Raw genomic sequence first — 14,079 nt, 5'->3', positions numbered from 1 at the left:
AATTTTCCGGTGTTTATTGACGTCATTTTTAGGACTTGATATGTTTCTAGAATGAAAGTTACAGGTATAAATGGGTAATTAAGCTGGACATTGTTACACATAGAGACCAACGGATTAAGAAGATATTTTTAAAAGAGAAACACCATTGTCAAATGCCACAACCAAATGAAATTTGTATTTTACAAAGACATGATTCTAGGTATAAACGAGCCTAAATCTCTAGCAATAGTAAAGACAGGTCGTATACACCGAAGTCGCAAACAGAGACAACTCATGCAAAATAAGGGTGTTACAAAGGAAATTAGACGCTAGCTCCCAAAGGGGCCAATTAACATAGGAAACACAAACCACGTAACTTTCTCCGCTATGCCTGGCGCAAACCAGAATCATTGAGACGAAAGAAATGCATTTACTCGCCCTTGAGGCGCTCCTGGTGAATGGAGAAAGCATCCTCCAGGAACTCCTGCTCCTCCTTCAAGTGGACGGCCTTAAGACCAGTGGCCACGGAGGCGGAGGGTGCGCGACCAGCGTACAGGACGTGGCGGCGGTTGTGATGCTCGGTGGAGTTCAGCATGGTCTCAAGACGGGGCTGGGCGTAAGACCAGGGGCCGGCGTTCAAAGGTTCCTCCTGGCACCAAACGATGTCCTTGGCGTTGGGGTAGCTGTCAAGGTTCTCCTTCAATTGGGCCCAAGGGAAGGGGTGCAGCTGCTCAACACGAGTGATGGCAGTGTTGCGAAGGCCGTTGGCCTCACGGTGCTTGATCAGGGCGGCGTAGACCTGGCCAGAGCACATAATGACACGCTCGATCTTCTCGGGCTCGTCAATAGCCTTACCGTGCTCGGGGTCACGGATGATCCACTGGAAGTGGGATTCACCGGTGAAGGACTCGAGATCAGAGCGAGCAATGGGGTGACGCAGCAGAGACTTAGAGAAGAAGATGACCAGAGGCTTGCGGAACTGGCGGTGAATCTGGCGACGGAGAATGTGGAACAAGTTAGAGGGCTCGGTCATGTATGCGATCTGCATGTTGCAGTCCTGGTGCTGACGGTCCAGCTTGTCGGCCGAGGGGAAGACACGAGGCTCCTCGTTGCAAAGCTGCAACCAACGCTCCATACGACCAGAAGAGTGCTCAGGACCCTGTCCATCGTAACCGTGGGGCAATGAGACAACCAGACCGGAGCGCTGGAGCCACTTGGATTCACCGGCAGCGATGAACTGATCAATGATACATTGAGCATTGTTGGCGAAGTCACCGAACTGGGCCTCCCACATAACCAAAGCCTCGGGTGAGGTCAGAGAGTAACCGTACTCGAAACCGAGACTAAAGAAGACAGAGTTAGTGTCAAGAATTCGAAGAAAAGTATAAGAGTATTTAGTGATAACTTACCAGCCAAACTCACTGAGGGAGGAGTTGGAGATAACGAAGCTGCCCTGCTTGGAGCTAATGTCCTGCAGGGGAGTGTAGACAGTCTCGTTCTCCTGGTCGTGAAGGACAGCGTGACGCTGAGAGAAGGTACCACGCTCAACATCCTGTCCGGAGACACGGACGTGGTAGCCCTCGTCAACAAGGGTACCGAAAGCAAGAGCCTCAGCAGTAGCCCAGTCAATACCCTTGCCCTCCTCAACGGCCTTCTTACGGTTGGCCAAAATACGCTTGAGGTTCTTGTGCAGAGTGAAGCCATCGGGGGCGCCGCTACCGCTGATCTTGTCGGCAACGGCCTTCAGGGAGTTGGCACCGACGGCAGTCTCAAGATGAGGCAGGACCTCAGTGGCGAGCTCCTTGGGGGACTTGAAGTTGTTCCAGGCGGAGGTCAGCCACTCCTTGCCGGTAGGCTGGTAGTCCTTGCTGCGGTCGAAGCTGTCGTTCAGCATGCCCCAAACCCACTTCTTGTGCTCGTCAATGTCCTCCTTGGTGAAGGAACCCTCGGCAATGAGCTTCTCCTCGTACTTGTCAAGCTGGGCCTTCTGCTCAGCAATGCGCTTGTACATACGGGGCTGGGTGAACGAGGGCTGATCAGTCTCGTTGTGACCCTGCTTACGGTAGCAAACGAGGTCAATTACGACGTCACGCTTGAACTCGGCACGCCAGTCAGCGGCGGCCTGGCAAACGTAGTTGACAGCCTCGACATCATCAGCGTTCACGTGGAACACGGGAGCGTCGATAGACTTAGCAATGTCCGAACAGTAAGGGGTGGAACGGGCAAAACGGGGGTCAGTAGTGAAACCAATCTGGTTGTTCACGACGATGTGGATGGTACCACCGGTGGAGTAGGCGGGGAGAGACTGGAATCCCATGGTCTCGTAGACGACACCCTGGGCGGCGAAAGCAGCATCACCGTGGAGCAGAACACCCATAGCAGTGTTGAACTCAGTCTCATCATTGTTGTAGTGCTGGATGGCACGAGCCTTGCCCAGGACAACGGGGTCCTCAGCCTCCAAGTGAGAGGGATTGGCAACCAGAGAAAGCTGCACGCGCTTGCCAGAGGGAGTAGGACGCTCGAAGTTCATGCCCAAGTGGTACTTGACATCACCGGAGCCCTCATCGGAAGGCTCGGTGGAACCAGCAAACTCACTGAAGATGGACTCATTGGGCTTGCGAACGACGTTGGACAGAACGTTCAGACGACCACGGTGAGGCATACCAATGACAATATCCTTGATACCGTAGTCAACACTACGATCAATGAGAGCCTTCATACCAGGCACAAGGGTCTCACAACCCTCTAGACCGAAACGCTTGTCGTTAGGGAACTTGGTAGCCAGGAAGGACTCGAAGCTGGAACTCCAGATCAAACGGTCGAGAATGCGACGCTTGTCATCAACAGAGTACTGGAAGGGCTGGGGGATCTCGAAGCGGTCACGAATCCACTCGCAAGGCTTGCGGTCAGGAATGTGGATATACTCGACACCGTAGGAGCCACAGTAGATCTTCTCGCAGGCGTCAATAATCTCGCGCAGAGTCATCTTCTTGCGCTCCGCAGTGACGAAGCGAGGCAGAATACCGGGTCCAAGGGCGAACTCCTGATCCAAGTCACGCTCAGTGAAACCATAGTGCTCCAGCTCCAGCTCCTTGGGCTTGTCGTAGCCGAAAGCCTCAGCCTCTCCGCGGATGCCGAGGGGATCGATCTTGGCCTTGTGGTGACCACGGGCTTGGTAGGCACGGCACAGAAGCTGAACCTTCAAGTGGTTGGTAACATCGGCGCCACCGGCAAGACCGGCACCGGGCATATCCTGTGGAACACCGCCGGTAGGGGTAGGGACGAGGGTAGGGGGAGGAGTGAAGGCTTGAGACATGGGCATAGTGCCCTCCTCCATGTTCTTGAAGTATGTCTGCCATGAGATGTGGACGCTGGAGGGATCCTGCTTCCATGCCATGTACATCTCATCGATGTAGTTGGCAGTGTTGCCGGAGAGGAAAGAATCGCTGGGGTCCTATTCAAGGGGGAAACGAAAGCGCCATCGCGTTAGTTAAGTGATCGTATTTGCGCGTCCAAGGCGCATGGTTTTTTATTCAGATCGCAAGCGATTGATTTTTTTTCTACTCATTTTTCTCTTCTTCTCTTCTTGTTTTTCCTCAGGTTTCAAGATGGGATGTAGCTTACCACACCAGGTTTTGTCGCCTCCGAAGCATATTGCCGGGAGTTCACGACAGCAAGAGGGCGACGAGCAGCAAGGCTGAAGCCAGGGTTCTTCGAGGCAAAACGAGCGCTTGATCCGAGGTGGAAGGACCTCCGAGAGGCCTTCAAGGCGGTATTCCTGAACATTGCGGGATTTTTTCCGTCGATTCAGACGACGAGACCGAAACAGTTCAAAGAAAGGGAAATAAGTGGGATAAAATAGGCAGCTAAAGTCACAGACTTAACCAGCTGAAAACAAGACAGTCTAAACAAAAATTAGCCAGGTCATGCGGAGGTCAGCCCCAAGTTGCCAGGCTGTTGTTTCTCTGCCGAGCGTACCGACGGGGCAAAGGAAGGGAACTGGGGAAGAAGCTCCAACACGTACGGGTAATGATTAAATCGCGCGAAGTCAGGTGTCGACTAGTGTTGCCGTAGCACCTGTATAAAAACGGAACTCATCAGAAAGCAGAAAATCTGCTGGAATGAAAACTGGGGTAAAAAGGTTTAGATCGGAAGGAGATTGTCAACTTGGGAGGAACCTGCACAACTTGGAATGAGGCTGGTGCGCTGAGTCAGCCCGAGACATTGCCGATTTTACGTTACGTCGACGCGCAGTTGCCGGATTGCGGCCCAGAAACTAGCCACACCGGGTCACTGCCGGCTAAGCATTTCGGTGCTTCTCGGGTGATGTCGGCCCAATTAGAGGCTGCGAGTTGACAATGACATAGCACTTGAGCACTTGAGCACTTGAAATTGTATCTATTCTTAGAGGCATCTAGCATTTTATGGATATCTACAATGGGAGGTATAGAAGTGCATTCGCTTCTCAATTGCGTGTACATTGATATGAGTCAGTGTATAGAGCATGTCAAGAGGGAAGCGAGAAAATAAGTTGGTATAAACCGGGCAGCTAGGATTGTTAAATTTAGTTGTTAAGTTGAATATGTTATTAAGAGACGAAGGGGTCACTTCTTAACAGGACAATGTCAAAATTCTTTCCCCAACCCAGTCACATCGGTGTAATTTTCAACCCCCAACTTTGGTGCAGCCACTCATAAGGCTCCATATACGCCAGGGTCGGTTAGGTACCTACCAATTGGCGATCCTACCCTGGAGGGGGAGGGAGCGTGCAGGAATATAGACAGTGTGTTTTAGGAGCCATCATAACGAACAAATATGGGGGCCGTTTACCTCCTCTTCTCTCCAGTGAAGACTTCAAAGTTGGCCAAAGTTGGTTCAAGTTGACCCTTCTTCTAATTTTTCAAAAATGCAGGGAGCAATCTACCTCGTCGTTTTCTGCCTGCTGGTAGGCATCTATCTTATCAATAAAGGGCGCAGGTCAGTTTCGTCTTTAACTCTACCACCTGGTCCCAAGCCCCTTCCCATCATTGGTAATGTTCACCAAGCTCCCAGTGGCCGGGGCTGGCTCACGTACCGTGAATGGAGTAAAGAATATGGCCCGATTATCTATCTCAATATGCTCGGTCAGCCCGTTATTCTTTTGTCAACGTCCGAAGTAGCACATGATCTTCTATCAAAGCGTGGAGCTATCATGTCGGATCGGCCTCATTTATTCGTAAGTCTTCATACTTTTGACACCCGGTTTATAATGGTGGCTCATCATGTTTATAGTTAGCAACCGAGCTAGCTTTGAAGGGGTTTAATCTCCTGATGATGAACTATACGGACCAATTCAAACAGCATCAGAGGTTGCAGGTCTCGGTGATGAATGCGACGCCAGCAGCCGCATATCGACATTTTCAAGCTCTGGAATCACAACAATTACTCCTCGATCTCTTGAATTCTACAGAAGGCAACGGCACTACGCAGGACGATAACATTCCTTTTCAAGAGAACATTCGACGAACAACCTCCAGCATCATCCATACATTACTCTATGGCTTCCGAATCAAAGACATTAACGACCCTATTCTCCGCACCGTCCTTAAACTCAACGAGGAATTCTCCGAATTTATCAAGCCGGGGGCGAATATTGTAGACAAATTTCCGGTCCTCAATAATCTACCCAGCTTCTTGGCTCCATGGCAAGCAAAAGCCGAGAATCATTACACGACCAAATATAACCTGCGTATCCAGAACTTCCAGCGAGGTATGGATTCGAAGTCTTGGAATTTCTCAAAGCACCTGAGAGCAATTGTCGAGAAGGATAAGCTCGACATGCCAACAGATGAACTAGCATTTGAAATTGGCACTATCATCGATGCAGCGCTAGATGGCCTTACAGACTCTCTGATCTGGTTCGTGGTGGCTTGTATCACACAAGATGAGACAAGCGGCTTTATAGCCAAGGCACGACAAGAGCTAGATATTCATGTAGGGCGTGATCGACTTCCAAATCTAGAAGATAAGTCAAACCTACCATATATTACCGCCATTATTGAAGAGATTCCCCGTTGGCGTCCTGCTGCGCCCGAAGGTGTCCCTCATGTGAACAGAGACGAGGTTACCTATAACGGATATATCATCCCCAAGGGATCATACCTATTACCTATTATTTGGACAATTGGTCGGGAGGAGGCCGTGTTCGGTGCCAAGCCCGATGAATTTATTCCAGAACGCTGGCTCAACGAGGATGGCAAGACATTTCGGGCCATTCCCACTGCTACATTTGGCTATGGAAGGCGAACATGTCCTGGTCGACACATTGCTCGGAATGTTCTCTGGATTGTTGTTGCCCAGCTTATATGGTCATTTGACATCAAGGCTGGCGTATCTGAAACAGGGGAGCCCGCCGTGGTTGATCCCCTCGCCAGCAACGATGGACCAATTATGCGGGCTCTGCCTTTTAAGGCTTCCTTCAACCCTCGTGGTCCTTGGGTGCGTGAAGTTCTCACCAAGGAGGGTGACACATACAGCAAGGATCACGAGGCCATGTTGGACCAGATTGGTGCAGAGCTCGCGAAGCTATAGCAAAATGGCTCTCAGCTCATGGCATACTTTTACAAAAATATACAAAAATCCACAAAAATACATTTCACTAGTAATGAAATCAAAGTGTGTGTATTTAGCAAATCCAAAATTTGGCAGTATCGTATGTGAGCCCGGGCGCTTTGATTTGCCCATGTATTATATAAATGGATGGACCATCTAATACAAAAAGAGATCCTCAAGTAGTCATTAAATCGTAATAAAATAAGCCCAAAATAGAAATCTCCATATGCAACAAAAGCCAAACCAAATTGGTCATTATATCCAAGAGTAAACCAGTATAGGACGAATGCAGTGGAAATGAGAAATGAAGGGATATTGAAGAGAAGAAGAGAAGAAGAGAAGACAAGAGAACAGAAAAAGAGAAGGCTGTTTACAAGACATTGAGGACTTGGTTACTGCCGATATTCGGCAACTCTTCCTCGCCATCTGCGCGAATCGGGCCGTCGATTCCGAGATGCGGGAGATCGGCAGGTTGCCCCAGACCACGACCACTATCTCGAAGCGGTGGGGCTGTATGGGAGCGGTCGTCGGGGTGATAGCTCAGACTAGCTAGACCTTCATCTGCAGATGACCTAGCATCCGATGGGCTGGCAGCTTCGGAGGGACCAGTAAAGCTACCGCGATGGGAGGATGTAAGGGTATGAGGTGGTGGGCTTCCTGCGCTGCTGCGTAGACTGCCATTGCTACCACCCCATGCACCGCGTCGTAGCTTCATGAGTGCACTCAGTGTCATCTCATCGTCTAAGCTGCCCATATCGACTAGCTGGGCCAAACCAGGGCTAGCAAGCGATGCATTGGATAGGGAGGCACCGTGTGCCTTGACTGAGATCATCGAGTTGCGGGTACTCCATTCACTTCGCTCGGTGATTGGAGTCAAGCTAGGCTCCTGGAACTTCCCACGGCTGCTAAAGCTGCGGGTAATACCCTCAACGCCTCGCGGGCCAAAGTAGCCGCCATTGGTCATTTCGGTACTGTTGCTGCTTCCATGAGCCTGGGCGTAGAAGCCGAACTCTTGGCCGTAAAAGCCCTCGTCGTCATTTTCCAGAGCTTCCGCATTGGCAGCCGCGACAATAGGATCATCGTAATATGGATCATCATCGTATATATGGTCGTCAAAAACATCATCAAAGCCAATCATTTCTGCTCCTTGACTGACGCGGCTGTCGTCGGACACTAGGCCTGGCTGGGAATCGCCAGTGTGCGATGTCTGCGAAATACTTTCTTGCGCCAGGGATCGTTCGCTTGTGCTAAATGTACGCCCAAATGGACCTTGACCCACTGATTCGCTCGCCGCAAATGCAAGGGCGTTGTGTAGGATATCGAGATTTTGCTCCGTAAGAACACCACCATGAGCCCGCGCAGGTCCCAAATTAGGTATTGGTTCACCAAGAGGGCCGCGCTTGAAAGGGGCATACTCACTTGCCACACTGGGCATATGCTTAAGGCCTTGACTAGCATCCTCTTCGAGCGATATTTCCTTGTCTAATCGCTCATTATCGCTGAGGTCTTCTTTCTGGGAAGATGCTTGCTCGGGCTCTTTTTTGACTGGCTTTCGTTCATAGAGATGACTTGTCACGTCATCAAATATAGACTCATCAAAACCTTGGCCCTGGGAATCGACGCTTTGTGCGGCGAGTGCGAGTTCTTCTGCGAATTCATCACCGAATTGACCATCATCGAAGTATAAATCATCCTCGTCATCGCCACCTATTGGCATATTCGGCTGATCATTCTGCGGTACCTGGGCGGTATTCTCTGAGATAGCTTGCACCCCTACCGATGGTTCCTTGTCAAGGGGTGAGACAACAGGATTTTCTTCAGGTTTATTCATTTCCTCAGAGTTGAAATATGGATTAGAATCCACCGATTCGGGTTCATCGGCACTCAGGGCGCTCATAGGGATCTCATGCGGCGGTGCAGGAGTGATCGGGCTAGCAACTACAGGGGAAAGACCCGGCGCAGCCCATGATTTAAGATCACCATTGACATTGCGCAAAGGAGCAGGCGCAATATCTTCATACTCATCATAATCAGCGTTGAGTTCTGGAATTGTTTCTTCGAGATCATCCATATCATCGAGCATATCGTTATCGAAATCATCATCGAAGTCATCAAAATATCCATCTTCCAGTTTTCGCGCAGCTTCTTTCGCCTTGTGCTTCTCTTCAAGAAGTTTCTCCTGCACTGAAGATTCAACACCGCCCATATCAAAGCTAAATCTTGAAGAAGCATTGCTCTTAAGGTGCTTTGGTAAGCCTGCAGGGTACACTTTAGGAATGACATCTTGATCCCTTTGACTAGCAGGCGGACTCTCTTTCGGTGGACTTGTTGAATACTCAGACGGTACTTCAGCAGGAAGCTCCACGGGAACGTCTGCAGGAAGTTCAGCGGGTAAGTTCCCGTATTCATCACCAGCCTCCGGGCTATGCTCTGGTGCCGTCGAAGGAAACTTTCGCGCAAAAACGGGTATTGACTTTTCATAGCCACTCTGGGTTGGGTTCGTGAGTAATGATGAGTGGAGGTAACCCTTGTTCTCGACTTGTAAAACCTTTTCATCGTCCTCGAAATGTTCTTTAAATGCAGGTGAATGATCGCTGTTTCTTTTTGAATTATCGCTCCATCGATTGGCTGGATGCTGCAGAGATGAATCTTGCGCGTTTGAAGTAGACCCATCGCCCGACAAATTCCCTGACAGATTTCGTCGAGGTCGAGGAGCAGAGAAATCATGTACAATGTTACCGCGGATTCTCGGGTCGTAGTCATCCGGTATAGCGGGGATCAAATTGGGTGCATTGATCTTAACATCTTCAACGCGGGAGCTAGACATCTGAGAAGACCGCCGGCGAGCAAGAAGTGACATGGGGTTCAAGAGATGAAGCATGGCCTTCCCCGACTTATGGTGTACATTCTCCGCTGAGACCTCACGCTCGACAATTCGCCTCGGCATAGTCCCATCTGGCTTAGTTTCCCTTTGTGATATGACCGGCTTTTCATTCGACCCATCTTCGGGCGGGGGTTTGAGCCTAACATGACTCGCTCCAGGACCCGCAGTAGGCGATCGTTTCGCATTTTCAAAGCTTGATGTCTGAAACCCACGTACACCTTTGCCAATGGAAAGCCGAAATGGGGAAGTAGGCTTAGATTGCGAGTCTCCATCGCCTTGATCGAGCCGCGACCCGTTCACCGAGAGTTGTGAATTGTTCGCTTGCGCTGTGAAGTGTGGTTCGGGAGAAATCTCCTCGGGGCTCGAGTGAGGACGGTTCGCCTTCTCAACAGCAGGCGAAGGAACAGCAAGGCTAACGGAGGAAGACAATGGCGCGGCAGAGGAGGTAAAGTTCAATTTTGAATTATCGCTCTCTAGCGGCGAATCGAACCACGGCAGGGCATCATATGAGGCGGTGCTGTCAAGCGCGCTTGAAAGGGCCAGGGTATCTGGGATTTCAGGAAGCTGTGGAGGGCTGAGGGGGCTGTCATCTGTACTTGGAAGGCGTGGTAAAGGTGCTGATAAGGAAGCCGGTGGAGCGGTAGAGCGGCGATGATCGCGACGCCAATATGAGAAGACGGTGGAAGGAGGCATTCTGGAAGCTGAGCCAGAGCCGAAATCGAAGTGACGTCTATGAAAGACGGGAGGATGTATGATTAAGGGACATGGGTCTCCATCGCGGTCAAAATTGACTGTGGAGGGCTGGTGTTAGAGGTGGTCAAGGAAAGGAGGGCTGGACTTTTAGTCTCACATACCGCGCGCTAGTGGGGCTCTCAGGCGGCCACTGGGCGTTGATCCTCCCCCCAAAAGGTATCCCCGCGTGGAGTCTGGAGTGATGAATAACCTTTCAAGTCAGACACATGAATAAACGGGACGAGGTGTGTTATAAATTGATGATCAGGTAAATTTGAATATGAGTAAAAGCGGCATCAAAAAGAAAGACGTAAGCAACAACTGCCGCGACCTTGGAAGTAAAGTTGCATCCAATCAGCGTACATAAGCTCGTGTCTCGGGTGCACATGTGCAGGTGGCCTAGCTCATATCTATATTCATAGGCGATGGAAAAGGAGGTGACTGTATAATGTTCAACATATTGTGCGGAGTTGAGTTTTGAAAATCGTTGCATTCCCACCGAGATATTTTTTAACTGAAATTCGGGAAACGCGTGTCCCAGTGCCAACGCTATACCTAACTGGAGTTGACAAACAAGCATAGCTGCATGGACCGACACCTTGGGCACTGTTTATGTGAGAGAAGAAAAAGCAATATACTCTGAATTATCATACTAGTTTGAATGAGGTTATTTGAAAGACAAAGATATTAAATCAAGTGATTTCATTCAAACATGCCCTCAGATAGGCTATGGATGAAACCCGGATCGCCTATATAGATCATACATACAAGCTACTCTACATGGATATCCCTCAACGGCAAGAGAAAAAACGTACAAAGTAAAGGGAGAGAGAGAGAAAGAACAATAAACAAAGGCCATACTCCCAGAACGACAGCGCTATGATGATGAATGCAATCAAAAATAAAGGTAAAAAGAAACAAAGAATTAATCCTAGCGAATGCTCTCTCTCCACCGGTCAATCACATCCCGTTGACCGGGTTCAACGGGTTGTCGAGTCATGGTTGGGCCACATGCATTAGGCATGGGATACCCCATATTATGCATTGTCATCATTGTATTATTATATGCATAGGGAGGTGGTTGGTTCTGACCATAGGTGTAGGGAGGTGGTGGCTGGGATAGATTTGCTGGGTATCCCATGTGTGTTGGATATTTCATGGGTGCTGGGAATTGTTGCATAGACATGCGGTTTCCATGATGCTGCATCTGCATGCCGGGGTGTTGGTTTTGAGGGAGACCGTAGGATGACTTGCTACGAGATGCAAGATTGGGTCGAACCTGTGGGAGGGCGGCCATGCTTTGGCGTGTCCGTGGTAGTTTTGGGACACCATTCGGAATGCCCTTCTCCTTCTGTAGACGAGCTCTCCGTTGTGCGAGTGTCTCCTCTTGAGCGGGGGGCCGAGAAGATTGAGAAGGCTGGGGAGCCGGGTTGTTCTCTTTAGGGGTAATCCCAAGGCGGTTATCGAATTCGGCCATAAGATCGTGAGAGAAGGCAGTATCTGATGGGTTTTGGCCCTTAAGTCGTCTCGAACGCTCGGCCAAGGTCTCAATCTCCTCTACAGTGTCTTCTTCGGCCGACGGCTGTTCTTTAGGTGCTGGTGGTTCGGTGACATATACAGTCACGGGCCGCTTTTCCGGTATTGGTTCACCGCGGAGCCGAGCGCGACGGCTACTCAAAGGTTCATTCTCCTCTGTTTGGTGCCTCTCCATTAAACCTTGTGGGCGACCGTCCTCGCCCTTATTCTGGTCAGGATATAGCATTGCGAGAGGAACATCGTCGTCGTCAGCAGCATGTCGATTATCCCAGGCCAAAGTCACTGGCCTGCGTCGTCTCTTATCACTTTGTTCCTGGGCCATTGCATCGAGCTCTAAGAGTGTGGCCTGCATGCCTTCAGTAGCCTTTGGAAGTGCAGTACGTCGACGCTGCTGAAGCTCTTGCTTTCGCAGCTCCAGTTCGGCGAGTAGAGTATTGGGCGGGCCTACATAGTTGGCTGCTTCATCCTCTTCCTCTTCCTCTGAAGATTGGCCTTCACTTTCAGTTTCAGATCCTTCAGAGTCTCCATGTCCATGTTGATTACGATAAAATCTTTCGGATTCCTCTTCATGAGCACCATGACCAGAATATTCTGAGTCCCCCGACGCACTCTCTCTATCGCTATGGGTGCTTTTGTACTGGTCCATCTGAGAGTGGGAGTCCCGTTCAGGCTTTTGTCTCGGGATATTCTTGCGTTTGTTCCCATAGACATATGATCCAACGTGCCCCGCGTAGGGATGATCTGTAAAGGCAGAGACAGGCGCATGCGCCGAGGCATCGAGGACACTATCGAGCGTCGCAACGGCGGAATCTTGCTTTACTTCGAGCTCGAGCGTGGTACTTGGTGGGTCAAAGAAGACGCTTGCACGAAGCTGCGGCGGTAGCGCAGATTGACGTTTATCTTTGCGACTGCTACCCGGTTCCTGCTCTCCAAATTCTGCCTTCCTATTCTCGGCCTCGATAGAAGTCAAAATCTGGGTGCGACGCTTTTCACGTTCCGCAATTGGTGCTCTGCGGGACAGTTTGGGAGGGAGGTTAAGCATGCGGGGAACCGGGGCGGGATAGTAAACCATGTGTTCGGTAGGCTGGGGTGTCTTGTAGACGTCGGCATTCCTTGCAAGGGGGGGTTGAGTTAGAGATAGTTTGCGTGAGGAATCTGCCCGTTCCAAGGGCGCGAAATGAACGCCATCGAAATCAGTGAATAGCGTCCTTGCTTGTTGGAAAGTATCCCCCGACGCAGCGGTGTCAGGTCGCTCAATGTCCTCCCCAGGGCCGACGGTGGCAGAAGCACTTGGGTGATCATCGTGAGAAATGTAGAAACGACCGGAGCTAGGTGTGAAGATAGGGAGTTGTGGGGCTGGAGCGATGGGGAGTGTAGCGGGGGCTCGGTCTAGGTAATGGTCGTTGTCATGTTCAGGCTCCGCAACTTGAGCCAGACATGATCCACTGGATACGGAGCGTTGACGGGTAGATCTAGTTGATCCATGGGGAGATCTGGCCAGGCTGTTACCTGGAGAGAATGCACCATTCCGCATGATGATAGAATTAGACGCGGAGCTGCAAGATTGTCGTTTTTGTTGCTGATCCATTTTCCGGATTTCACTGCCAATATCTTGTGTACTTGAGCTCAGTCGCTCTGCACTTTGTTCCAGACGCTCTACATTTCCTGTGTAAGCACCTTGAAACGATTGTAGATCTGGCGTTGGGTGGCTGAGAGGAATAGGGGCATCGCTGCATGCACTTCGCAAGGGGGACTCGGAGGAGGAATGTCGCGCGACCGCAGTATTCAGCGGAGGCATGCGGCGGGGATCGTCGGAAGGATCGGCGTGGTAATCATCGGCCTCCACCACTTCGTACTTTGAGGAAGTCATGGAGCGGTAAATCGCACCGAGCTGAGTCCCGGGGGAATCGCTGGTTTTCGCCAACTTTAGATGAGATGATCCGAGGTTGTCGGCATCCCCCAGCGGTTGAAAGGCAGGAGGTGAGGGACTGGAGAGGTCAGATCCGGAGTCAGATGCGACCTCGTCGGTCTGAACAGCATTATAGGCCATGTTCACGGAACACGCCCAGGTCCAGTCCAGTTCAAAAGAGTCGTCGAAATACCCATATGAGGGGAAAGAATCACGATGCGTTGAACGGCTTCAGCAAGACATGAGGGAACTTGAAGTCTGAAATCTGGGCAGGGACTGATGGATGTTTCATCTGTGTTACCTCTCTCTGCCTTGCTCTGTCTCTCTTTTTCTTTTTCTCCCCCAGATACTGAATCACAATACCATTTCCCAGATTATTGAGCGACAGTTTGTTTGATGTATTTTTCCCCTTTGATTTTTTAGCCTCTTGAGGCTTGGACCAGAACCA

The 14,079-nt window shown here is 50.5% G+C and overlaps 4 protein-coding genes across 4 annotated transcripts; 1 reads left to right on the top strand and 3 right to left on the bottom strand.

Annotated features, from left to right (window-relative positions):
* Positions 1-409: 409 nt before the first annotated feature.
* On the bottom strand, positions 410-3,765 carry kgd1 (alpha-ketoglutarate dehydrogenase KGD1; the record flags this gene model as incomplete). The annotated part of the gene is made up of 3 exons (XM_056924702.1): positions 410-1,322; positions 1,389-3,433; positions 3,604-3,765. 3 exons carry the CDS (start codon positions 3,763-3,765, stop codon positions 410-412), a joined length of 3,120 nt encoding a protein of 1,039 aa, XP_056777428.1.
* Positions 3,766-4,885: 1,120 nt separating this feature from the next.
* Positions 4,886-6,549, top strand: N7478_008487 (cytochrome P450; the record flags this gene model as incomplete). Its single annotated transcript, XM_056924701.1, has 2 exons — positions 4,886-5,194; positions 5,251-6,549. The coding sequence occupies 2 exons, from the start codon at positions 4,886-4,888 to the stop codon at positions 6,547-6,549; spliced, it is 1,608 nt and encodes a 535-aa protein (XP_056777427.1).
* A 391-nt stretch (positions 6,550-6,940) lies between these two features.
* On the bottom strand, positions 6,941-10,147 carry N7478_008486 (uncharacterized protein; the record flags this gene model as incomplete). The annotated part of the gene is made up of 1 exon (XM_056924700.1): positions 6,941-10,147. The coding sequence occupies one exon, from the start codon at positions 10,145-10,147 to the stop codon at positions 6,941-6,943; it is 3,207 nt and encodes a 1,068-aa protein (XP_056777426.1).
* Positions 10,148-11,117: 970 nt separating this feature from the next.
* N7478_008485 (uncharacterized protein) lies at positions 11,118-13,772 on the bottom strand (the record flags this gene model as incomplete). The annotated part of the gene is made up of 1 exon (XM_056924699.1): positions 11,118-13,772. One exon carries the CDS (start codon positions 13,770-13,772, stop codon positions 11,118-11,120), a length of 2,655 nt encoding a protein of 884 aa, XP_056777425.1.
* Positions 13,773-14,079: the final 307 nt, after the last annotated feature.

The sequence above is a fragment of the Penicillium angulare genome (genome assembly GCF_028827245.1).
Source record: "Penicillium angulare strain IBT 27051 chromosome Unknown utg000005l_segment0_segment0, whole genome shotgun sequence".
Lineage (NCBI taxonomy): Eukaryota > Fungi > Ascomycota > Eurotiomycetes > Eurotiales > Aspergillaceae > Penicillium > Penicillium angulare.
Note: the sequence above shows the minus strand (reverse complement) of the source record. Positions and strands in the feature narration are given on the sequence as shown.